This window comes from Drosophila santomea, chromosome 3R (genome assembly GCF_016746245.2).
Source record: "Drosophila santomea strain STO CAGO 1482 chromosome 3R, Prin_Dsan_1.1, whole genome shotgun sequence".
Taxonomy (NCBI): domain Eukaryota; kingdom Metazoa; phylum Arthropoda; class Insecta; order Diptera; family Drosophilidae; genus Drosophila; species Drosophila santomea.
Genome location: NC_053019.2, coordinates 12,174,500 through 12,201,794, shown reverse-complemented (window position 1 = coordinate 12,201,794; position 27,295 = coordinate 12,174,500). Strand labels below are relative to the sequence as shown.

General features: G+C 41.5%; 1 protein-coding gene across 12 annotated transcripts; it reads left to right on the top strand.

The window, feature by feature from the left end:
* Window positions 1-26,037, top strand: LOC120451744 (phospholipid-transporting ATPase ID). Of its 12 annotated transcripts, none has more exons than XM_039635659.2 (20): window positions 1-373; window positions 8,518-8,818; window positions 17,578-17,636; window positions 17,729-17,941; window positions 17,999-18,535; window positions 18,605-18,826; window positions 18,891-19,139; window positions 19,423-20,109; window positions 20,691-20,981; window positions 21,039-21,212; window positions 21,273-21,549; window positions 21,614-21,766; window positions 21,895-22,081; window positions 22,836-22,982; window positions 23,048-23,199; window positions 23,260-23,483; window positions 23,540-23,869; window positions 23,963-24,211; window positions 24,272-24,388; window positions 24,454-26,037. In XM_039635659.2, exons 2-20 carry the CDS (start codon window positions 8,785-8,787, stop codon window positions 24,790-24,792), a joined length of 4,641 nt encoding a protein of 1,546 aa, XP_039491593.1. In that variant the 5' UTR covers window positions 1-373; window positions 8,518-8,784; the 3' UTR covers window positions 24,793-26,037. The 12 variants fall into 12 exon arrangements, with proteins under 12 accessions (XP_039491593.1, XP_039491598.1, XP_039491596.1 ...); XM_039635664.2 differs by having other exon boundaries at window positions 19,423-19,857; window positions 21,895-22,039; window positions 24,454-26,036; XM_039635662.2 differs by having other exon boundaries at window positions 19,423-19,857; window positions 24,454-26,036.
* Window positions 26,038-27,295: the final 1,258 nt, after the last annotated feature.

The following is a 27,295-nucleotide window of genomic DNA, read 5'->3' as shown; positions in this document are numbered from 1 at the left end:
ACGAAACGGTCGTGTGCTCGGTGAAAAAAACACCATTCCGTCGGCCGGAAATATCGCAGTTCTTGGGGAAGAAGCTGGTTTAGTGTCGAAGTTCTTTTCAGTTCTAAGTTTCGTTCTCATTTTTTGGTTCGTCACAAAATTGGAAATCCCCTCGAAAAGTTATGTCAAGTGCAATGAAACGAGTTAAACACAATAAATCACAATAGAGCGCATACAACAGCTGCAGCATTAGCAACAACAACAACTTCAAACAACAGCGGCAAATTCAAAAGCTTCGCAAACTCGACGCCGGCATCAAAGTCTCAAGCTCGGCTTTAACTCTCTGCTCTGCCGTAACTCCCGATTTTCCCTTCCCATCGGGCCAATTTGCCGGGTAAGTTTTATTGTTCAGAGCTGCCAACAGTTTCAAGAACCTAGTGTATTAAATTTTAAAAATTGAGAGGTTAAGTAAATCAGCTCTTTAGAGCTGCCTATATTTTTGGCACAAAATTCTATTGCTTTTCATGAAGTTTGTAGGGAAATTGGTTTATCTCATAATTTTGTGAAACAGTCAGTTGTTCAGTGCTGCCAACATACTCTTAACTTTAAAAAAAAAAGTGGTTCGTGTGGGACTTCTAAAAAAAGGTATTATTATATAGACACATCTGATAAATCTGCGTCTTTGTTGACCATAGCCAGAATGGAAAGCATATACAAACGCAAATGAAAAGTAAAAAGAAAAGCGGAGCCAAAGGTGCCAGCACTGATGCTGCACTTTTGTTTTTCCAATTATTTTGAGTGACTTATAAGCAGCTGGTGCAATATGCGCAATCTTACCCCCTCACCCCTCACCCCTTCCCCTACGCCTGCTCTCCACTTAAATTTTGCCACAGCTTCTCCCAGAAAATTTGCAACTCGGCTGAACTCGGGGATCGAGGTAATCTGTTGCAATCTCCGTTTCTATGTTAAACACACTGGCTGACACCTCGTCACTCAGGTGGGTAGTTGGGTTTATAGGGGTATATAAGGGAATTTTCCGATTTCTGCCCCCATGGGGTGGTCAGCTTTTCCGCAAAGTCATGTTTATAGTGACTGGCATTATCTGTCGATCTTGGTCATTGACTTTAGCCAGGCGTGCGGCACTGGTAGTTATTAAAAAATTGAAGGGCTTAGATAAATAACCCATAACGTGTGTGCTCTAAATAAGTTCTTCTTTATTTATAGGCTATTAAGATCGAAACGCTTGAATTTACAGATTACACGTAATTTGATAGAAGTTTTAAATCAAATTCAAAAATTGAATGCTTTTGGAAACACAAATGGCTATAAGTTGGCCTCCTAAAATAGATATTTTCCCAGGAATTTTTTAATGGCAAACAAATGACATCGTTGCTTTGGTAGATATACGAAAATAGTTTTGATACTGGGGATTCCCAGTCTTGTAATATTTCTTTTATACGTCGGTCGGCTGGATGTAGCTTAATTATGCCTTGGAGAAACAATAAATGTGTGTATCTGTAAGCTGTTGAAAAGAAAAGATTTCAGAAAAACAAAGTAAAGATCGAGCCAAGGCAGACACGTGTCTCAATTCTGCTTCACTTCTTGATCTTTCAGCGGCGGTGTTCACGTAGTGATGTCATCTTCGAGTAAAAAGATTCGTTTGAAAGAAATCACCAAAGGCAAGACAAAAACTAATTTCAGGCATTTCCCATTCCGCTTACTTTTTCTCCATTCCCTAGCGATGTTTCTAATTGTTTTTTTTTACCTATTTGCCGGCAGTTAACCCTCGACTTTTAATAATAATTACTTAAGAATGTGGCTGTTTCAAAACTGTAGATATTATGAACAAGGCAATTCTCTGGATACTTCATACAATTTGTTTGTGTTTGCCAAAGTTGAGATAATAGGGGCAAAAACGAATCAAAGATAAGAGGAGCATCTAGTTCAGTAGAACAAACACATTAGTAAGTCATGGGGCAACGCACTCTACAACCTGAAATATGTGAAAAATTGCAATTAAAATCTAAGACCTGGACCATTTTTGTAACTTCAAGATATTTTTGAAAATGAATTAGACACCTATAAGGTATCTGCCTCTCTGACTCATGCGAAAGATTGAAATATTTAGTGTCCACACAACTGAGACAAAGATAAGGCATTGAGAGATACAAATTGCTTCTACCCACATGTGAGATAAAAAAGGTGAACAATGAAAGCAAAGACTGCCAAGGCAAAAAGTACAAAAAATTATGTTATTCTCGTACATCAGAAAAGCAGGAAAAATAGCATTAAACAAGGTACATGTACGTCATTTAAAATAAAAATCCATATTTTACAATTAAAGCTATTAACAGGGGGCTGCAGGCGCTGCATAAATATTTGATAAATGCAAATTTGGTTGTTTTGACCGCTGCTGTTTTGTTTGTTGACAGTGGCAAGTTAAAATGCAATGGAAAAATATTTGTAATTGCTTCAACTACCTATAATCACATCTACCAAATCGAAAAATATATAAATAAATAATTCTAAATAATCTTCACAGTATGTTTATTCAGATATAAATCGCCAGCTCTTTAAGAGATAGGTTGGTGCAAAAATGAGATACGTATAAATAGAAAAACATTAATATAGCATAAAGTGCTTAAAAAAGGTGTGCCAGTGAAATATTTGCCGCCATTGATTCGCTTTTTGTACACCTAACGAGAAAATAGCTCCACTGTAACCTTGAGGATATATCTTCCCAGATATCGATACACATTGGAGACACTTGTGGCACTTCTGATTGACACACTTGGGACTACAACTCAATTCTTTGAGAGAGCTTCTGTGCAAGAGCCCTTTCCGCGACTATCTCCGAATGTGTACAGCCGCGGCCGAGTCCGGGTGGCCCAGCACTTATTTGTGCCCCAAATCCCCCACTTTGCCCCTGCGGACCTGCAGAGCGGACAATGGACAATCGGCCAGCACGGCCATAAGTGCTCGCCACACGCCAACCAGTGACCACCAGCACCACGACAAGCCAACAACCACGACGACCACGACGACGGTCACTGTCAAAGGCAATAGACGGACACGCAAAGGACGAGGCCGAGGACAAGGGCGAGGGCGAGGGTGAGGGTGAGGACCGTGGGCAGGTGAAAGTGGCATAAAAAATAGTAGTAGTCAGTAGTTAGGGTGGAAGCAATCTCGTGGCCAGATAAGAGTCGAATAATCGGTTTAGTCGCTTTCACTGACCCAGGTTTACCGGGCAACCTGAAAACAGCGCAAAATATTTGCCGCCCACGACCACGGATCTCTATAAAAAATGCGTCGGTCATTATATTATAATTATTTCGCAAACAGTAAATACAGAAGTCCTTCTGATTAATGCTTTCGACATAAATATCAATTATTATACGATTATTATTTTCAAAATAAATAATACGCCCTCTTACAGGATCAGTATCGTCTAACGAAAATTGGAAAACTAAAGTCTCTATTCTCGACAGAAGTAACCATAGAAGAAAATACAAAATCTGTAGAGGAATTTTTCCACTCATCGAACTATGAATGAAAAATGAATGCCACAACTTGCACAAAGCTTAATACACTTGGCACCCGCAAAATGTCCAACCAAATTATAGTTGGCATATTCCTATATGTACAATGAATATATACACTCACTCGTATACGACTGGATATGCCGAAGCACTTTAAGGGAATTGTTGGGCACTGAATTGATTTACCTCAGCTCCAACTGCATTTCATATGGGTCCCCCGAAAGGCCAAAGAGGGATAGACAACTGGTCAAAAAGGGAAAGCTAGGAAGCAAGAGTTAGCTGGGCTATAACCGTAGAAAGGGAAAGGTAGTGCCAATATGCCCAATGGGGCATGTAGCCCCATTAACATTGCCACAAATTAGCTGGACAAGGTCCGGCATGAACTTGGCTAGTTTGGTAACAAAGTGTGGGTTGATGTGGTTAGAGTTCTTTACGGCGGTCTTTGCTAATGGATTGTTTTAAGTTATAGTTACAGTTAGCTGAGAGTGGACTGATTTCAAAAAATCATTGAAATTTCAATAAATCTGGTGGCACTAGCCACCATTATCAAATATTATGTAATGTTTTTACTTAAACCATTTAAGTTTTGTACGAAATCACTTTAATTACGTAATTTATAACAAAAATGCGATGTAATTTAATCAATGAATTTCCATTTGAACACATAGTATCTGTACCGACAAAAAGTTCCAAAGCTGTCCTGAATTCCATTAGATTCACCTAACTAGCAATATCTTTATTCGTTTTTTCTTTGCGCATTCCAATATCCCGCTCAAACTATCCACCTAACTATCGACCCCAACCCGCATTTCATTTTGCATTCCTAGCGGCAATTTGGCTTTAAGCTATAGCGTTTGCCACAGACGGCCCACATCTCCTCTTCTGGCCGCATTGGGTACATAATTTCGCTATCCACCGATGGAATCGTGCGAGTTGGAATGGCGATAGGACGGGATGAGGTGTTCCCATCACGCAATTGCTGGCACACGCACAGCCCACCTGGGGTAACCGAAACTCACCGTTCGTCGCTCCCTGTGAGGTGACAACTTGGCCCAAAGACAAACCGCCGTATCCGCGCACAATGGCTTCGGGAAATCGACAGACAGATGTTGCCACATGAAATGTCTCATTGCGGCGTTTGGTTCAACAAGTCTGAGGAGGATTTCCAAAGGGAGCTGTGCGGTAAAACGGGAACCTGCTCATTTCCCACACCTTGCCAGGTCTTCCAAATGTGGGCCACGTGTCACCAAGACCGAGTTTTCAGTAGCAAATACATTTTTAATGCAACACACGGAGCACGCACTCCCACGAGTCCCGGGATTAGTGGCCACTGCATGGTAATTATCTGCGATGAGTCCTTTCTCGACCACGAAGACGGCTAAATTATTGATTGTCTATCTAAGGCTGAGGGAAAGTCCTGCGAGGGATTATAGTTCAACTTAAGATGTCCCCCTGACACCTATGTGTATGCCAGCTAATGGATTTTCCTGGCCTGTCAGAGTGTTAAAAGCAAACAAGTGCAGCGAGTATCTGTATCTATCGGATATACTCGTACGTACTCTTTAAGTGTATATCTGTGTTCAACATGTTAGCACATAATTTTTTTCAACTAATCAACTAACTGCACAAACTTCCATTGTAAATTTAAGATTTTTCATACACATTTTGCCAATACTGGTTGAATATATTTCCCCTACTTATTCATCAGCCGTTTAGCGTGTTGAATTTTCCACGCAACTTAAGAATTCCCATATTATAATAGATGGCTCCACCCCGGTGCAGCAGGAATTTTGCACGGACTTGACCCCTCCAGCTTACGGCTTACGGCGATGAATAGGTACTTCACGGAATTTGCAGGGAGTTTTGCAGGCGGTGGGGGAGAAAAACTGGTAATGTGGGAAGCATTGACCTTGGTTGCACATTTCCATTCTGAACCGCTCGCTTCCGCGGCGGTCGCGTCATTTAGGGACTATGAATGCGGGCTAAATAATTTATGCGCCTATTATGGTGGGGCTCAAGCGGCTCTTAGAGCCCCCGATTCTCCACCCACCACCGCAGTAGAATCTGACCCAGTCTCTATTGAATTTGCACGTGGGTGATTCTATGGCCCTCCCCACAGTCCCTTTCTTTGTAGTTCTTGCTGCTGGTGCTCTAATTGCGCCAAATCAATTGAAATTGATGCTCCAACATTCAATTGCATTGATTGCCTTTCATTTGCAATTGCTCGAGTCACTGAGCAAGTATCTCGGGCAATTTTGTATCTGCTATTGCGAGCGCCTAATGGAGGGCACTCTTATTCGAAAAACATTTTTTTGTATTTTTTCAAACTTGCATATCATGGATCTTGCATGGGCTGTTTTATTAATCAATCCAAAGTGATGGATTTTCTTTTAGATAACAGCCTATCAGATCGCTAAACTGACAGCCGTGAAATTCCAGACATTTTTTATACCCGTTACTCGTAGAGTAAAAGGGTATACTAGATTCGTTGAAAAGTATGTAACAGGCAGAAGGAAGCGTTTCCGACCATATAAAGTATATATATTCTTGATCAGGATCAATAGTCGAGTCGATCTGGCCATGTCCGTCTGTCCGTCCGTCTGTCTGTCCGTCTGTCCGTCTGTCTGTCTGTCCGTCCGTATGAACGCTGAGATCTCAGGAACTACAAAAGCTAGAAAGTTTAGATTGGGCATACAGACTCCAGAGACATAGACGCAGCGCAAGTTTGTCGATTCATGTTGCCACGCCCACTCTAACGCCCACAAACCGCCCAATACTGCCACGCCCACACTTTTGAAAAATGTTTTGATATTTTTTCATTTTTGTATTGGTCTTGTAAATTTCTATCAATTTGCCAAAAACCGTTTTGCCACGCCCACTCTAACGCCCACAAACCGCCCAAAGCTGCCACGCCCACACTTTTGAAAAATGTTTAGATATTTTTTCATTTTTGTATTAGTCGTCTAAATTTCTATCGATTTGCCAAAAAACTTTTTGCCACGCCCACTCTAACGCCCACAAACCTGCACTTCTACTAGCTGAGTAACGGGTATCAGATAGTCGGGGAACTCGACTATAGCGTTCTCTCTTGTTTTTTGTATAATAACTTCTGCATTTGTAATTCTTGTATACATGCAGCATTACATTTATTCTTTGTAAAATTAGACATTAACACTAATTATTTTTATTAAATTCATTTAAAATGGAATAATTTATTTGGGATTGCTCCAATTATATTACATATTACACTTTGAAGACCCAAACTCACACCGCTTTCGTGTAAGCTGTTAACTAGTTCAAGGTTTATTAACTAAAAATGTTCTGGGGTGTGACCAGTCCGATTTTTACAAGGATTGTTGTAATTATCCAAAAATAGATAAGAAACAATTATATGTCTATCCATGTAAGGGTGAGCATGGGGAATAATAGAAAATAATACGGATGAGTGTAATTATGGATAATCCATATATCGCTCGTCCACTATAAGTGCTTGAAGTCGGTTTAATGTTTTTGGAAATGTTGATTTATGGTTTGACTATTTGTTCAGAGAAGAACGTAAGTGGGTCATAGATTACAATCGAAAAATGTTCGAAGCTTTGAAAAATTTGGTTTCCTTAGAGGAAACCAAAAACCATAAAATCTGGACTAATTGCTGATAAATGATATTTGGTTTTGGTCACAGCGATTAAAAGTTCCGGCACAAAACTAATTGCCACATCTGGATGTCCAGCTGCAATGTAATTCAAGCCACACACAGCCATACATGTGGTGGCCATCATAAACAACTTTGTTGGGTTTTTTTGCCACTGAGTCACTTACTCTTGAGCCCCTAAGGCAAGGGGAAGATATTCGAAAAGCAAACGATCAACAAGAGCTTTCGATTTAGTGACCTATAGGGGTTTGCGATCGGCACACAAATCGATCGTTTGTTTATTATTCATGAATGGACTCTTATTATTCGCAATTAGCATACAGTTGAACTGCTGCAAAGGGGTACATTAGTGATCTTCAGCTTGGGTCTTTCCAGGAAAAGCAATTAGTTTTGAAAATATTAAATGATTAGATAATTAGTACACTCATACGGTATTTGTTCAGAAGTTTTTAAGTGATGTTTGTATATGAACTAACCTGATTAATATAGTAAGCATATGTATTATGTATAAATATTTACAGGAGTGTTTCTGGAAATGTGTCTTATCACTACAGAGTGTATCGGAAGGGCGTTCACAATTCGCATTAGTCTCCCCTTTGTTTGATTTCGGCCGGGTTCATGTGCACTCGCAACGTTTTTCATATGCTTTTGTACTTCGTTTTCTGCTTTGTTTACGAGTCGCGCCGAATGGAGTGAGTCACGTTAGGTAAATCGTTTCTTTGTATTTAATTTGGCACTGTTTTGTTTGCTCGGGCCTGTAATAGCTTTTATTAATTTTCGATCATTACTTTGACTTGGTTTGTGCATCCGGTCGCAAATGAATTACGAAATATTACGCCAGTATTTCGACGAAACCCCACCCAAATGCAATTAATGCATTTTACATTACGTATCCGCCGGGTGACAAACCTTGCGAGCTCCTATAACCGCCAAGGACATGATCCTGCGAGGGCGTATTTGTTTTTTAATAGCGGTTACACCACAATGGACAGCTGTTAATGGATACATCGGACCCCCAGCCCCTGTAAATCAGCTCATTCGTGTGACAATTAGCATGTGAACGCATCAAAATTTAAATAGACCAGTCCAAGACCAAGCCCAAGCCCAAGTTTATTTGTTTGGGGAAACTTTTGCTCCAGCTGGGCGACGGAAAATCCTTTCCCACATCCAACCGTGAATAGTGACCAGTGGATCGACCTTCTGGGTCACCAGCTGACACCATTTAAAAAGCTTTACGAGCGCCATTAAAAATTGAACAGAGAAATCTAGAAAAAGCAAAACTTTTCCCCTGATGACGAATCATTTGAATGCTTACTGAATCCACACATTCCCATTCCCGTCTTCCAGGCAGCCTTCGGCGGCTCGACAAGGCCGCCATATGGAGGAGGTTGGCGTCCGCTCGGTCCAATCAGTCCGCTCAGCCACGACGACCATCGAAACCGAGCTGCTGGCCAACTGGTCCCAGTCGCAGTCCCACTCGCAGTCGGATCCGGAACCGCTGTCGGAACCGGAGTCAAGCAGCCCCGGATGCCTCCAGCCGCGTGAGTCCTGCTGGCCTTATCAGATCAGATAGAAACCCGCCGAGGACACACATCCCCGAGAGACACCCTCATAATGGGCACAAAAACCCAACCACAATTGGCCAAAGGTGAGTGGAAGTGAGAAAGTTAAGTAGGTCTAGAATGCCATCAAGTGGTCACTTTCCATGGCTATGAATATGAAGCTAATATTGATGTGAGAAATAAGCCTTCAATGAAATAGTTTAGAATGGCACACATTAGCGAAATATCTACTCTAAAATAACTGGAATGGAAAATATTTCAAATTAAATCTGAGCAGTCAATTTGATAGTGCAAAGTAGAGTGGAGCTATCAATATTTTATATTTTTTTTAATAACGTTTTCAGATATATGTAACACTAATGAACTTTTAAATATACATCTGTACACATATAATAAAATAAATAATGCTACAGCAAGATAAGAGTTTTGGTAGGTCAGGTTCTGTTATTCTCTTGGCTTGCTGGAACTATATCTACTACGATACGGACTAACAATTAAAATAAAACAAGAGAGAACGCTATAGTCGAGTTCCCCGACTATCTGATACCCGTTACTCAGCTAGTGTAAGTGCGAAGGACAGTTTTTGGCGGTTTGTGGGCGTTAGAGTGGGCGTGGCCAAAAGTTTTTTGGCAAATAGATAGAAATTTACAAGACTAATACAAAAATGAAAAAATATCAAAACATTTTTCAAAAGTGTGGGCGTGGCAGCTTTGGGCGGTTTGTGGGCGTTAGAGTGGGCGTGGCCAAAAGTTTTTTAGCAAATAGATAGAAATTTACAAGACTAATACAAATATGAAAAAATATCGAAACATTTTTCAAAAGTGTGGGCGTGGCAGCTTTGGGCGGTTTGTGGGCGTTAGAGTGGGCGTGGCAAAAAATTTTTTTGCAAATCGATAGAAATTTACAAGACCAATACAAAAATGAAAAAATATTAAAACATTTTTCAAAAATGTGGGCGTGGCAGTTTTGGGCGGTTTGTGGGCGTTAGAGTGGGCGTGGCAACCTGAATCGACAAACTTGCGCTGCGTCTATGTCCCTGGAGTCTGTATACTTAATCTCAACTTTCTAGCTTTTGTAGTTCCTGAGATCTCGACGTTCATACGGACAGACGGACAGACGGACAGACGGACAGACGGACAGACGGACAGACGGACAGACAGACGGACGGACAGACGGACATGGCCAGATCGACTCGGCTATTGATCCTGATCAAGAATATATATACTTTATATGGTCGGAAACGCTTCCTTCTGCCTGTTACATACTTTTCAACGAATCTAGTATACCCTTTTACTCTACGAGTAACGGGTATAATTAGTGCATTCACCAATAGAACAAAACTCGACTTACGAATCAATAACCAGCATAAGCCCGATGGCCGATGCCCGCTACAAATTGATTTTGCTCAAAGCCTTTGGCGTTTCAGATTGGGATATCTCGCTGCCTCGGGGAGGCAAAAAGTTGAACAGTTGTTACTGATTTCGGCCAGATAGTGACCCAGTTCTTTGGCGTTACTAAACCAATTGCAAGGAGAGTCGTCGGCAACTCCGACCAAAAGCCGCCCTTTGCTCGATTTTGGCCATGACACTATTCCGCAAAGGTACTGTTAGCCACTGCCCCAATCCGTGAGTGTGTGTGTGTGTGTGTGTGCGCGGGGGAGTCGAGGTGTATGTGTTTGTAAGTGCGTGAGTGCCTTGGGCCTGGTCAAAACGGCACTTCGATTTATTAGGCGCCTTGTGTCGGCTGCTCAATGAATGAAGTGAATGAATGCGAATTATTCCGATTCATGAGTAAGGGTGGGTACTTGTTGACTTGTAAGTGTGTACACAATACACTAGTCTGCAAAATTGAGCCAAAAATAAAGTGCTTTCTATTTGCCGAATTCGATTTGATGGGATTTTGAAAGATTTTGAATAATAAGTAAATTAATTAAAAGAATTTGAACAAATATAATTTAAGTCCCATTTTTGTATGCAGAAAATAATTTTTATTCTAATTTTTAAAGACATAAATCAACGAAACAAACTGACCTTTTGCTGTGAAACTAATGAACGCTTACCCAAGAGTGTCGAATCAGGAAAACTTATACAATTTTTTTATTGACTTGAGACAAGTATCTTGACGACCCAGCTTTGAAGTTGGCAAGTGAAGTTTGTGACCCTTAAACTCAATTTTGTTAAAGTTGTTTTATAAATAAAACAAATTGAGAAACTGCAAGACGCGCCAACTTTTTCCTTACGAAAACGAGAGTAGGGAATTTTCGTAGCAAAGTAATATTGAACTAAAGGAAACTATTTCCTTGTGTAAGCTGAATTAAATGCTATTTTTCGTGGTTTTTCCATTTGCTTTTGATAATGGTCTCCGTTAAATATAGTATGTATGTACGTAGTGTATGCGCACCTGCTAAAATCTTCAAAGGAATCCCGGAAATGTAAGTCTGTGGCCACAAAAACCGCACAATAATTTTACATAATCCATCTTTTCGGAATTTATTATTCAGTAGGAACTCTATTGATATGAACATTCAGCGTTTAGCGCTTCGCTGATTAAGTTTGCTTGTTCCGAAAGGAAAAAAAAACATTATGCAGTGTACGGGGTGTGATTACCATTTTCCCGCCCCCCGGCAATCATTCATTAGCCCATATGCGCCACTTCTTCAAGCGCCAATAATGTTTTTTTGTTTGTGTTTTGACATTGACATTGCTGCCCATTTGAATGAAAAGAGAGTGAGAGAGAGCCCGCATTCTCTTGCTTGTTCAATTCACGTGCCAGCGCCAGAGCACCTTCAATTTCAATTTGTTTGTCGGCTCACTCGTCCGTTCTCTTTCGAATTTGTTCCCTTGTTTTTTTCTTGGGGTGACTTACGAAATTTGCTCATTTTTATGCTTGACAAACTTGGGAAATTGTTGACCGACTTTTTGCCGCAACGAACGGTGAAATACCCTTTTAAATATCAACAATAAGTTATCAAGTAATAATATTTCTTTAAGTTTTCCAAAATTATTATAAATAAATTAAACAGTAAATCATAAAATACATTTAAGCATATAAATTAAAATTTTCTCTTTGGGGTGGACCATTGTGGTTTCTGTAAATATTCCACATACGACCCATAGGCCCATTGAAATAGTTCAGCGCTTGCTGATATGACAATCAATCAAGTCAGCTCAGATCACATTATTGAAGCTCTTCCAACAGACGGACAGACGGACAGACGGACAGACAGACGGACGGACAGACGGACATGGCCAGATCGACTCGGCTATTGATCCTGATCAAGAATATATATACTTTATATGGTCGGAAACGCTTCCTTCTGCCTGTTACATACTTTTCAACGAATCTAGTATACCCTTTTACTCTACGAGTAACGGGTATAATTAGTGCATTCACCAATAGAACAAAACTCGACTTACGAATCAATAACCAGCATAAGCCCGATGGCCGATGCCCGCTACAAATTGATTTTGCTCAAAGCCTTTGGCGTTTCAGATTGGGATATCTCGCTGCCTCGGGGAGGCAAAAAGTTGAACAGTTGTTACTGATTTCGGCCAGATAGTGACCCAGTTCTTTGGCGTTACTAAACCAATTGCAAGGAGAGTCGTCGGCAACTCCGACCAAAAGCCGCCCTTTGCTCGATTTTGGCCATGACACTATTCCGCAAAGGTACTGTTAGCCACTGCCCCAATCCGTGAGTGTGTGTGTGTGTGTGTGTGCGCGGGGGAGTCGAGGTGTATGTGTTTGTAAGTGCGTGAGTGCCTTGGGCCTGGTCAAAACGGCACTTCGATTTATTAGGCGCCTTGTGTCGGCTGCTCAATGAATGAAGTGAATGAATGCGAATTATTCCGATTCATGAGTAAGGGTGGGTACTTGTTGACTTGTAAGTGTGTACACAATACACTAGTCTGCAAAATTGAGCCAAAAATAAAGTGCTTTCTATTTGCCGAATTCGATTTGATGGGATTTTGAAAGATTTTGAATAATAAGTAAATTAATTAAAAGAATTTGAACAAATATAATTTAAGTCCCATTTTTGTATGCAGAAAATAATTTTTATTCTAATTTTTAAAGACATAAATCAACGAAACAAACTGACCTTTTGCTGTGAAACTAATGAACGCTTACCCAAGAGTGTCGAATCAGGAAAACTTATACAATTTTTTTATTGACTTGAGACAAGTATCTTGACGACCCAGCTTTGAAGTTGGCAAGTGAAGTTTGTGACCCTTAAACTCAATTTTGTTAAAGTTGTTTTATAAATAAAACAAATTGAGAAACTGCAAGACGCGCCAACTTTTTCCTTACGAAAACGAGAGTAGGGAATTTTCGTAGCAAAGTAATATTGAACTAAAGGAAACTATTTCCTTGTGTAAGCTGAATTAAATGCTATTTTTCGTGGTTTTTCCATTTGCTTTTGATAATGGTCTCCGTTAAATATAGTATGTATGTACGTAGTGTATGCGCACCTGCTAAAATCTTCAAAGGAATCCCGGAAATGTAAGTCTGTGGCCACAAAAACCGCACAATAATTTTACATAATCCATCTTTTCGGAATTTATTATTCAGTAGGAACTCTATTGATATGAACATTCAGCGTTTAGCGCTTCGCTGATTAAGTTTGCTTGTTCCGAAAGGAAAAAAAAACATTATGCAGTGTACGGGGTGTGATTACCATTTTCCCGCCCCCCGGCAATCATTCATTAGCCCATATGCGCCACTTCTTCAAGCGCCAATAATGTTTTTTTGTTTGTGTTTTGACATTGACATTGCTGCCCATTTGAATGAAAAGAGAGTGAGAGAGAGCCCGCATTCTCTTGCTTGTTCAATTCACGTGCCAGCGCCAGAGCACCTTCAATTTCAATTTGTTTGTCGGCTCACTCGTCCGTTCTCTTTCGAATTTGTTCCCTTGTTTTTTTCTTGGGGTGACTTACGAAATTTGCTCATTTTTATGCTTGACAAACTTGGGAAATTGTTGACCGACTTTTTGCCGCAACGAACGGTGAAATACCCTTTTAAATATCAACAATAAGTTATCAAGTAATAATATTTCTTTAAGTTTTCCAAAATTATTATAAATAAATTAAACAGTAAATCATAAAATACATTTAAGCATATAAATTAAAATTTTCTCTTTGGGGTGGACCATTGTGGTTTCTGTAAATATTCCACATACGACCCATAGGCCCATTGAAATAGTTCAGCGCTTGCTGATATGACAATCAATCAAGTCAGCTCAGATCACATTATTGAAGCTCTTCCAACGATTTCTTCGCTCCAAGTAAAACCTCTTTTTTTCAAGCTAAATCTGAGAGTGGAATTTATCACCTATTGTGCTTTGAACTTTTGAACCGCAGATCACTTCAGTCCACTTAAAAACGTAGTTGGAATGGGAAACTTTGGATATCCAAGCTTTTCCATAGCTCTCTTTTGAGTCAAGCTGGTTTTAACCGTTTGCCACCGCTTTCAACCGTTTCGCATTTGAAGGTGTGCGTGAATCGGTTGCCAAGATATAGCTTTATGGCCCGCCCGGTTGCCTTGGCAGCGCAGTCGGCAATTTGTTGTCATCGTTTTGCTCGCATTTCGCTCAGCTGACGGCGTCGCAGTCGCCGTCTCAGCCGCAGTCGCCGTCGCCCATTTTGGCCGCAGTTTGCGCGCGGCAGTTGGCCATTTGGCTTTGGCGTTAGCCGTTTTTGTTTATCGCGCTGCGGACCGCCTTGCATTTCGCGTTGCCTTGGGCCACTTAAATAGAATATAACTCCCTGCTTCGCGAAAAACTCGAGTTGCAGTTTTAAATTAAGGTGTTTCCGCGTTTGCACAAAAACTTCCGAGGAAAACTAAACTAAACTAAAAGGCAAAAAAAAGGCAAAAAACGGAAAACCGAAACGCAAGCGGTGCAAAATAAGTGCAAGAAATGTGCTAAAAATGTACGAAGCTGGGTGGGGGGAGAAGGAGGAGGAGGAGCAGGGAAATAGGGGTAGAAGGCGAAGGGCCGAAGAGAGGCAGATGATGATGATGCATTTGGCACCTGGCACCGAAAACATGTTCCCCATTTGCCCCAGCTTTGTTGTGTTTTCTTAGCTCCCAGCATAATTATTGAGCCTTCATCGATTCTTTTGGCCTTTTCTTGTAGTTAATTTGTTTCCACCACCTCACACCGCCCCGCCCCTTGCCGACCCACCAAAGGTGACGCATGCGAGCGAAGGAAAAGCGAACAGCAAAAACAACTCAAGAAGGCGAAACAAATTGAGAGCAAGGAGCAAATTTACATTCACATGCATGACTCATGTTCGCAGCAGGATATCGTTAAGGAGAGCGTAAGAGTGCATGGGAAAGCGGGGGGCGAGAGAGCGCGATAGAGCTTAGCCGGTATTGTTGTTGCTACACAGGAAAAAAGCTTACTATATTACAATTTTGATGATTACAAATAGGGCCTGGAGAGATATAAATACCTAGATAAATAGATATTAAATAAATATATTATTATCATCAGACAAACTTGTTTTGTCTGTAACCCAAAGTAACCTATGCATTCCAAGTGCACTTTCTCAGTGTAGTTGAGAGAGTCCTACAAACAGAGAGGCATACAAAATAATGGAAGAGCGCCAATCAGCTGTAATTCGAAATCGGGCGGATGTGTGGGCAAACTTTTGTCGATTCCCTTTATTGTCCTTAGCAAAGAGACACAAACTTTGGGCTCAACCTTTAGTCTCAGATTCAATTTCCGTTCTCCCTTACCGTTATGCCTTTCATACCCACCTTTTGCCTGCATTCGCCGTGGCCTTGACAACGGTTTTGACATTGACACCCGCCCGCTTTTCCGCATTTATGAAAGGAAAGAGAGAGTAGGAAGAGAGAACTTTATTTTGCTGCAGCTTCCTTTTCTTTGTTGCCCAAATAAAGGCCACCTGTTGAATACGGAATGCTCACTCACACGCACGCACACACTCTCTGTGGCAGCTTAGTGACGTCAGAGCGACTTGCTTACTGCAGATTTGCTCAATCGGGCATAAGGCAGTAAAGTAAACATAAGGAGGTATGTACACATGTCTTTCTATATGTACATATATGTATGTACATATGTATGTACATAGTCGAGTGCTCAGCCATAATGCACCCAGATGTACTCGCATAAAAATTCCCAGAAAATTCCAGGAAAGCAAGGTGAAAATGTTTGAAATGGATACTGACAGTAAATACAGTGCTTGCCTTATTAAATGAGCCACTAAAACACAAAGGCAAAGGAACGAGAAAAGCGATTCTTGAAAAATATTTGTTGCAATTTAATATCACGCAAAAAATAATATCAAGACCAAGAAACAGTTTACTTTAAGAACATAGCTCAAATATGTACGTGTTTAGGTACTTAAACCAAAATTATTCTTTAATATTATACAACTCTTCCATACACCAGACCAAACAGTAACCAATATAATTAAAAACCACTGAAAAGCAATTCCAAATTAATTACCAGTTTTTGTTACAATCGGTTTGTTTGATTTTCATATTAAAATCTCACACAATAAATAATTATTGAACGAACTTTTAATTGAACAGCACCATAGCATTTAAACTATATTTGCCTTGTGGAGAACAGAAAAGGTATGATGGGGCATCCCCCAGTTTGGAACAACGTATAATGTTTTTATGGGAGCCAATCAAAAGCTTTATTGATAATTATCTGGAATACAGAAACGCTAGTAAATGTTCCTAAATTGGTTTAAAATGAGTACAGGGAGTACATTTCGTGACGAAGTTCAAAAGTCTCAACAAGTATTTGATATACCCTTTGAAGACGATTCCCCCTGGGTATCCAAGAATCAAAGCAGAAATTTGTTTATTTATTTATTGCCCAGACATATGCGTGCAAACACTCACTGTGTGTTGAGAATCGTTTCCAGCTGTCTGGGGCTCTTTGTCAGTGGGAGGGGTAGCAGTCTATCAAAATGATGGATGGAACAGTCTTATTGAGCCAGCCCCCCAGGGAAGTTTGTTCGCTGCCGATGGGTTTTCAATTGCATTTTAATCTTTCGGGAGTTAGCAACACGTTAAACTTTCGCTTTTCCTCGTAGAATGAAGTGTAATGTGGACGCCTCATATCGATACTGTTCCACCTATAGCCTAAGCTGGTCATGATCGGGGGCAGGAGATGCAGCGAGGCCGCCCGGCGGCTAAGAAGGCGTCCTGACACGCTGGAACTATCAGTCCTGGATGGCCAACCTATGGAAACGGAACTCCAGGAGGACAATGAGCGGACCCCAGCAACGGGAGCCGAAAATGGGAATGAATCCGGCACAGAAGCTGTCGAAGCATCGTGCTCGGCGTCCAGCAAAAGAACACGCTGGTTTCAATTCGCCAGGAGCTCCAAAAATCGAAGGAAACGATTGCGCTGTGATGAAGATGAGGAAGTTGTGCAGCAGGACAGAAGGAATTCCGATGTGGAGGGCAGTCGAAGGGCCTGCCTTGCCCAACCTGAGGGCATGAATATAGGCAGCTCCACTCAAACCATCGCCACACCCCTGATGGTGGGTGATAGTTTCTACAGCCTGGCGCCGGGAGGAGGCAATCCATCAGCCAACAAATCCGATGACCAGGAGCTGTACAAGCAGAGAGATCCTTCGCTGGTCTCGGAGTCAAAGTCGGTGCCCAGTATGAGACGTCTTTCCCAGATTAGAAGGCGCCGCAGCTCGTACTACTTTTCGGGTAAAAAGGGATAAAGATGGAAAATTAGCATAGATTATTATAAAAAAATATCTTAGTCTAATGTACTTAGTGATTAAATATCATCTACATTATAATGTTAGTTATAGAGACAAAGCTCAGATCATCTTATTATTTTTTTTCACAGAAAACGAACGTAGAATTCGAGCCAACGACAAAGAGTTCAATGCCCAGTTCAAATATCACGTAAGTATATATTTACCCTCCTTCTTGAATGCATTCAGAATTTAATTCTTCTGTTTGATGAGCTATAAACTATAATCCCCATTAATTTACAGAACAACTACATCAAGACCTCCAAGTATTCGCTGTTCACGTTTCTGCCTTTCAATCTGCTGGAGCAATTCCAGCGGTTGGCCAACTTCTATTTCCTTTGTCTGTTGGTCCTCCAGCTGATACCCGCGATATCCTCTCTCACTCCGGTGACCACAGCAATTCCTCTGATAGGAGTACTTACTCTGACGGCTGTTAAGGATGCCTATGATGATATTGTGAGTACGAGACACTACTAGTATCTTCTTAATTGCCAGTCTGTGTTTCCTTTTCAGCAACGGCATATTTCTGACTCGCAGGTGAACAATCGCAAGTCGAAAACGCTGCGCAATGGCAAGTTGGTGGAGGCCAAGTGGTCGGAGGTACAGGTGGGCGATGTCATTCGGCTGGACAACAATCAGTTCGTGGCCGCCGACACCCTGTTGCTGTCCACATCCGAGCCAAATGGTCTGTGTTTCATCGAGACGGCCGAACTGGATGGGGAGACGAATCTCAAGGCAAAGCAATGCCTGACGGAAACCATCGAGCTGGGTGATCGCCACGATCTGCTCTGGAACTTCAATGGCGAGATCATCTGCGAGCGGCCCAATAATCTGCTCAACAAATTCGATGGCACCTTGATCTGGCGGGGTCAGAGGTTCGCCCTGGACAACGAGAAGATCCTGCTGAGAGGCTGTGTCCTACGGAACACGCAGTGGTGCTATGGCGTGGTGGTCTTTGCCGGAGTGGACACCAAGTTGATGCAGAATTCCGGAAAGACGCAGTTTAAGAGCACTGGTGTGGATCGCCTGCTCAACTTTATTATTATTGGGGTAGAGTCATTTGCATTTGAGTGCATAAATCCTTTTTATAATTAACGTATTATGTATCACTCCCTTCAGATCGTCCTCTTTCTGGTGTCGATTTGTGCCCTTTTCGCGATAGGCTGTGCCATCTGGGAGGGCCTGATTGGCCAGCACTTCCAGTTGTATCTGCCTTGGGAGCACATCATACCCAAAGATTACATACCCACGGGAGCAACAGTCATTGGATTGCTGGTCTTCTTCTCGTATGCCATAGTCTTAAACACAGTTGTGCCAATCTCACTCTACGTTTCAGTAGAGGTATGTATCAATGTTAACGAGGCAGTTACGTGGCATTCAATGGAACGTAAATAATTCTGCACAGGTTATACGCTTTGTACAGTCGTTTCTCATCAACTGGGATGAGGAGATGTACTACCCGACCACCAATACCTATGCCAAAGCCCGCACCACCACGCTCAACGAGGAGCTGGGCCAGATCCAGTACATATTCTCGGATAAGACGGGCACCCTCACCCAGAACATCATGACGTTCAACAAGTGCAGCATCAATGGGCGCAGTTATGGCGATGTGATTGACCTGCGCACCGGCGAGCTGGTCGAGATTACGGAGGTGAGTGGCGGATTGTCGGGGTGTCGGGTGCAAAAGGCCAATTTAACCTCTAACTTGGTTGAGGGAATGTTGTCTTGTGTGTGTCGGTGTCCGTTTCTTGCACAGTCTGCCCAAAGAAAGTTCAGTCTCGGCAGAGGCTGTGTCTTCAAATCAAACTTAAACTTTGACATTCCCCCTTGACCCCGAACCGTGTGCTTCCCTGTTTAATTGTGCGTCTGACAATGTAAAAAAAAAAAAGAAAAGAACAAAGAGAAGAAACAACAACTCACATTACTCGTTATAGCAGCAAACAATTTTCCAAAATAGCAACACCAACAACCGACCCAGTCCCTCAAGTGGAGCAATCGTAGCACCACCTGCAGCACCACCCCCCATCATCCTAGTGCACAAGGCCGAGGTCCATGCGAAGAAGAGTTCTCTGGTGGTGTCATCCTCCGGGGAGGCGCAAGTGGTGCCAGAAAGACCCAAATCGGATGACGAGCGCCCTGCTCCGCCGTTGGAGGCCGGTGAAAAGCGGCCAGGACTCAAGCATGTGCGCTACTCGGCGCCCAGTAGAAGTCAGGACGAAGACTCTGGTCGCTTGTCGCCCAGAGTGGGTGGAAGTGGAGGACTTAGTCCACCCATTGGCAATGAGGAGCGACGAAGCAGTGGCGGCTTCAAAAGGATTGGAGCCGGATGTATGCAGCGCCAATTGTCCCGCACTAGCAGTTGCGACAAAGTAAAGATTTTGCATGACAGCCAACAGACAGAAACACACAACATGCACCATTCAAGTCACAACCGCAAGCGATTAGTCAAGATCCGGTTCAAAAAAGCGCCATCAACAGCCACGCTGGGTGTTGTCTTCTCTCAGCTCGAGCACCACCTCGAAGAGGAGCCACAATCCACATCCGCACTTAGCACCACCAAGCACCACCATCGTCACAAGGCATTCGCCACCAATTGGAGTTCGTCGCCCCACAGAGTGCACGTATGCATGTTGCATGTCCTTCAATTCACACCCACAATTGCCATTTAGTGTCTTGTTATGTGTTGTTTATGTGTTTAAACCGTGTATTTATACCGCTTGTACCCAACCAGTTAACTATATTTTTTGTCTTCAACATGATAAAAGTATTTATTATTTTGAAAGTATGCTGCACACAACCTTTTTTCTGATACTCACAATGTACCTACAGTTCTGCTGTTTGTGGATTCGTTATTGTGTAAATAAAGTGTAAAAATATGTATTTTTTAAGAAACGTTTTTATGTTTATTATGTAAATAGTACCGCTTATTACTTGTTTACACCTTTATGTAACATGAGGTGGTATTTTACATCACATCGTCCATTAACAATATTAAAACACAATTTGATGCGTTTCAACGTTAAAGCCATCTAGGAATCGCTCTGGCATAGAAAATACTTCCACAAAAATTAATATAGCATTATATACTTTGGGACACTATGCTAACCTGGCTTAAAATTGTGTACAGCCAAGCTTTTCGTACAGTAACTCAGAACAGGCTTTAGCCTCGCAGCTTCTAAGGCAAACTATTTGTTTTTCGCAGGCCCTTCAAAGTGTTGACTTTTCGGCCAATCCGCATCACGAGAGTGACTTCCGATGGTACGATCGATCGTTGCTGGATGCCGTCCGGTCTGATGAGGAGCACTCCCACGTGTTTTTCCGACTCCTGGCCCTCTGCCACACGGTCATGGCCGAAACGGTGGACGGTAAGTTGGAGTACCAGGCCCAAAGTCCCGATGAGGCTGCCCTCGTTTCGGCCGCTCGCAATTTTGGCTTTGTCTTTCGCACACGAACACCGAATAGTATTACCATCGAGGTGATGGGAAAAACGGAGGTGAGTAATTGTTATACATTAAAAAATGTGAACTAGTTAAATAGTGAAATATTACAGGAATACGAACTCCTGAATATCCTCGACTTCAACAACGTCCGCAAGCGGATGTCTGTGATTCTCCGGCGCGGTGACTCCATGGTGCTCTACTGCAAAGGAGCGGACAATGTGATATATGATCGTCTGCATGGCGGACAGGAGGACCTAAAGGCGCGCACCCAGGACCACCTTAATGTGAGTAAAATGTTAGACTTTCATGACCTCGATTTGATTTGTGACATACTCCCCCCATAGAAATTTGCCGGCGAGGGTCTACGCACTTTAGCTCTGGCTGAACGGCGTTTAACGGAGCAGTACTACAACGACTGGAGGAGTCGGCAGCAGGAGGCAGCCCTTTCGATGGACGCGAGGGAGCAGAAGCTGAACGCCATTTACGAGGAGATCGAGAGCGAGATGCAGCTGGTTGGGGTGACGGCAATTGAGGACAAGCTGCAGGACGGCGTGCCCAAGTCAATTGCTAATTTGCAGAATGCGGGCATAAAGATATGGGTCCTAACCGGTGACAAGCAGGGTAAGCCACCATGGAAAAAATTCTCGTCGGTTCCACTAAAATATTTTTGCTATATTACCAACAGAAACTGCCATCAACATCGGCTACTCCTGCCAGCTGCTAACGGATGAACTTGCGGATGTCTTCATCGTAGACGGCAATTCGGTGGAGGAAGTGGAAAAGCAGCTGAGGCAGTTCAAGGAATCTATAAAGATATACAATCGGTTTCGACCAGGAGGTAAGTGGTTTAAAAGGCCGATAAAAATACGAAAAGTGTTTATTTTAAATAGATAAAATTGTATTAAGTAGTAAGCTCATTTGACTAAATTAATATTAATTTGATTTTGGTTTATTTGTATTTTCCAGGATTTGATGCATTTGACCGCCTAAACAGCGACAGCAATATGGATCCACTGAGCGTGACCATGACACAAACATCCGCCTTCATGCAGGAGACAAACCTCCCACCCACGCCGCCTCCACCGCCTGCCATCTCGGTGGTTACCTTTAGGTGGGATGAGAAAAATAAGGATAATAAGGGCGGACCGGACAGGTAGAGGGCAATCCTTAACAATATCCCAAGTAGATTAGCTTTTAAAATTGAATGATTTTCCAAACATATTTCTAGCTGAAGTGAATCCTAATCTTCTTCTAAGTGCTAGAATATCTTTCTTTTATCAAAATCTATTTTAGCCAAATGTCTACTACTTTTCTATGTATTATTCGTTGTATCTAAAAGATTTTTATTTATATGTTGAACTTTATTTTATTCTATCTATCTTACAAATCTTCATTTTTAATCCCTTATTCAGATTCTTTTTAGTTTTAGTCTTAGACGACTGTTTGACTTCAATAGCAAAGAATCCTTTTCGTTTTAAATTACAAGAAAATAGATACCTTAGAAAGGGAACAGTTTAGTTGTACCCACCAAAGGATGTAACCCTCTATTGGTGCTTGTTCCGCCCGTCAAGTAAACTATATATAAACATTTTTCAAACTTAATACTTTTTACAAATTTAAAACACCCAGCATTTGTTTACGTTCTGTCTGTTCCTCATTGCTTGTACAAATACCAATCTTAAGAATTAATTTCAAACAAATACCAGTTCCAGAACCACGAAAACAAACAGTCACTGTCCAGTCTTGTTCATTACCTAAATAGATTCTCCCAAGGAAGTTGCTTAACTCAATCTCTGTGCATATAACTCATTAAGCTTTACCACTCGTTACACTGACATTTCCATTTTAATTGTTCAAAATCATGTCATTCTGTGGTACTAATCAAGGGGTTTGTTTATCAAAAACAGTGCTGAGTGCAATGACTTGTTCGGCGATGAGAAGGGGAGCGACGATGGAGGCACTGCCTCCATTGTGGTGGATGAAAATACAGGATTTGCTCTGGTGGTCAATGGTCATTCCCTGGTGCACTGCCTTTCGCCGGAATTGGAGAACAAGTGTGTGGCCCGCTCATCATTTTCAAATCGCAATTACTAATGGAGTAATTTGACCTAATCTACAGATTCCTAGACATCGCCTCGCAGTGCAAGGCGGTCATCTGTTGTCGGGTAACGCCACTTCAGAAGGCGCTGGTCGTCGAGCTAATAAAGCGTGCCAAAAACGCCGTCACTCTGGCCATTGGCGATGGCGCCAACGATGTGTCCATGATTAAAGGTTAGTGATGATGCCCTAACAAATATTAAAATTTAATACTTGAAAACCTTTTCCGTAAAGCTGCTCACATAGGCGTTGGAATCTCAGGACAGGAGGGTCTTCAGGCTGTCCTCTCCAGTGACTACTCCATAGCCCAGTTTCGATACCTGGAGCGATTGCTGCTGGTACATGGTCGATGGTCCTACTACCGCATGTGCAAGTTCCTAAGATACTTTTTCTACAAGAACTTTGCATTTACACTGTGTCACTGCTGGTACTCGCTCTTCTGCGGCTTCAGCGCTCAGGTGCGTTGAACTACAAGAGTGTTTCACTGTCAAAACTAATTTCAATCCATCCACAGACGGTTTTCGACCCGATGTTCATATCGGTGTATAATCTATTTTACACGTCGCTACCCGTTTTGGCGTTGGGCGTCTTCGAACAGGATGTCTCGGACAAGAACAGTCTGGAGTTTCCGCGCCTCTACACTCCGGGTCTAAAGAGCGAGTTGTTCAACATTCGGGAGTTCATCTATAGTGTGTTGCACGGTGCCTTCACCTCGCTGGTCCTGTTCCTGATTCCATATGGCGTCTACAAGGATGGCGTCTCGGCGAACGGATTTATTGTGAGCGATCACATGACACTCGGCGCCGTTGTGGCTACCATACTCATAGTGGATAATACAGCTCAGGCAAGTAGAGCTTTAAATTATTCTCGTTACTTTATAATTACATCTTAGGGCTTTGCAAATAATTCAAATTTAATTTTATCAAATTTCTTGTAGATATCTTTGTACACCTCCTACTGGACGGTTGTCAATCATGTGACCATTTGGGGCAGTTTGGTTTGGTATTTTGTGCTGGACTACTTCTACAACTATGTGATTGGTGGCCCTTATGTGGGCTCCTTGACGCAAGCCATGAAGGACCTGACCTTTTGGGTCACTATGTTGATCACTGTGATGGCGTTGGTGGCTCCAGTCTTGGCCTACAAGTTCTATTTGCTCGATGTACATCCGAGTCTGTCTGATAAGGTAAACATAATTTAATTTATCCAAGGACTATGAGACTAATCAGGAACTTTCCGATCAAAGATCCGACAAAAGTCTCTAAAGAAGATCCACTCCAGAGCTTCAAGTGATGTCAGGCGAACGGCCTCATCACGTCGTGGACGTCGCTCCGTACGATCGGGATATGCCTTTGCCCACCAGGTAATAGCCACTTAATTATCCATTGTTGAACCCAATAAACCTATACTGGATCTTACACCTTCCAGGAGGGCTTTGGTCGCCTGATAACCTCCGGCAAGATTATGCACAAGCTGCCGCAGGACTTTGCGTTTCCTCTGGGCTTGGGCACCAAGAAAACACAGGTGCTGCACAACAACCTGAACTCGGTTGATGGACCGAACTCTAAGACCAACAATGTGACTGGCCAGCATATGGTCAACAACAACACAAATATGCGACAGAATCAGAACCAGAACCACTCGTCCATGGCGGATATAACGGCTGATGGGCGGGGCCATGGGGGAGATGATGGCAGAGGTAGTGGGGGCTCGGATGATATGAGTCCTCGTGCTCCTTGCCAGGACTTGGATACGATTAATCTCTAAGCTTTAGATGCAGGTGCTGGATCGGTAGCGGGTTTAGTAACAAACACCAAAAATTTTATTGAATTTAAGTTAGCGGAAGGTAGGATAATAGTTTAAGTTTTATTTAAAAACGTTATCAGTAGTTTTAGAATTCAGTAAGGGTATAGTTAATTTAGGTCTGTGTGAGTGTGAGACAAAAAAATTGAATAAGTATTATGACGAACGCATGTTCAATCTCCGTATTTCTGCTTCTTAAGTGAGTGCATCATTTGTTTTCTAAATTGATTTTATCAGTAATTATGTTAAAAGTATTTTCACTAGAAACCAGTAAACCGTCGTACAATGTCATAAGAAGCCTATTTATTATTACCCATAATCTCCCCATTGAAACTCACTAAGTGAATAAGAATTTCATCGACATTGCATCTACACTATTATAACAAAGTCCTATCCTTTCCTATGACAATCCAGTACTATTATACACAAACTCCTCGGAAGAGCACAAAATCCCTTTTCACGTATTTATATCATCGTTGACTGCATTTAAGAGAGTGAGCCCCCTGAATGATTGATTGAGTGCTTGGCTTTGAGGATGTAGCATAGGTTATACTAGATTTATATTGTCATTGGAAAACTGAAAGTGTACTTAATTGCTTAAAGATGTGCTGTGTGCTTAGCCAATATAACAGCGGTGCTTACCACCGCTCAGAGTAGCTTATCTACAAATAGCTGAACGAACTCTCGTCTCAAAGTCCAATATGCTATATAGTACTACCCCCAACAAAGACACAACCACACATAGAAAAGTCCACACGTCTGTGTTCCTAAATAGAGTTTTAGAATCAAAGCCTACATTTGCCTTAGAATGTCCCTAGGGTTAAGTCCTTTTAGCAGTATCGGGTTTTCTAATTAGGATTCCCATCATTATTTTTCGGTTGTTAAAGATGGGCATTCGTTAAATGGGCTGTGGGTTGAAACAGCAACAGAGATCTAAAGTGATTTAATATTAATGAGCACGGGAAAGTACTTTAAAGGCGCTTTTTATATAGCAATGGGATGAAGTCATTAATAATACAGCGGAGTGTATTGGGGTTAATCATATTGCATAATAAGAAAAATGGCTATTGCAAATTTAATAGATTAAACTTACCTTTAATGTGCAATTTATTGCTATACAAGACGAAAAGTGGAAGAAAATAATTAAACCAAATAAAGAGAAAACATTTTATTTTTATCTACAATTTTAGCCAATGAAAGTACGCATTAAGTACATTTTTAAATGATATAATAAATGCGAATTATTTATAAAATACTATTTCCAGCATATTGGTTTTATTTTTATTTATAATACACCCAACAATATTATTTTTATTTCGTTGTGAAACAGAACATTAATGTGCATTTCCGTTTGTTGAAATAATTAACATTATTTTAATCCACCATTTTTAAACGAATTTAGTTTCACATCATCGCATTTGTATATCTGCTCTTTTTCAGATTGTGCTCAATTTGCGTAACAAATTACATTTAATTTGTTAAAAGAAAAGTTGAAAGCACGCTGCCCCAAACCCGTGACTTGTTTACGCCTCATTAGCTGGACATTAAGATTATGCATTTTTATGAACTTTTCGGTCAAATTTAACACACGACTTGGTCGGAACTTTGTAATTAAATCTGTTACAATCAAATTGCTTGACCTTTTCGCTGGCCACACTTCCTGGCAAACTTTTTTCTTTCATTATCTTGCCTTATACAAATAGAAACTGAAACTGATGCTGGGTAAATTTAAGGCGTTGGAATTAAGTCAACTTAATGTCGTTTAAAAATCCACTTTGAAGGGGAGGAAAACATATAAAAGCGATGGAGCACAACAGCAGAAATCTGGAGAAAAAAATGTGATGCCATTTATTTTAATTTGCGAGTCAAAATGTCGAGACTTAAAGTGAGGAATGAATGCGGCCGAAATGCGCCACAAGCTGAAGGAAAGTGAAGATTGAAAGAGAAATGGCCAGAAGCTGCCGCAATGACGCAATTCGTTGGCCCAAAATTGGCCTTTTGCTGGTCTTAGGGTCAAACAATTTAATTGACTGAATTATACTCAATACGAAATTCGTAGAAAAACCATCATAAAATTGGCTATTTTATTAAGGTAACCTAAACTTGGCTACACATTATCAAGGAAAATCGTTCTGCAAGTTGTTCAAAATCTTAACACGCAGATAAATAACTTCAAATGCCAAAAGGGATCAGCGAAAATGGGACCCTTGGGCCAAGTAGAATATGTAAGATATGGCCATAAAACTAAATTGATGTGTATCTGTGGTATTCAAAGCAAAGGGTACATAAAGTGAAGAAAGAACGCTAAATCAGAAAAGTTATTTGATGAGTTGTTACACTGGTCAACAGAGACCAAATCCCACTTAGCTATGATTTCATTATATTACTTTTGCAATTGGGCATTGTTTGATTGACAGAAGAACTTTTTTATGTTTATGTAACAATAAACTTAATAATGCCTTACATG

Excerpts from the sequence above, each read along its gene's own strand:
- LOC120451744 (XM_039635655.2), top strand. The coding sequence starts at position 16,862 with ATGATCGGGGGCAGGAGATGCAGCGAGGCCGCCCGGCGGCTAAGAAGG. Across the intron at positions 21,767-21,894 it reads CAATCGGTTTCGACCAGGAG|GATTTGATGCATTTGACCGC; the intron begins GTAAGTGGTTTA and ends TGTATTTTCCAG. Across the intron at positions 24,389-24,453 it reads GATATGCCTTTGCCCACCAG|GAGGGCTTTGGTCGCCTGAT; the intron begins GTAATAGCCACT and ends TACACCTTCCAG.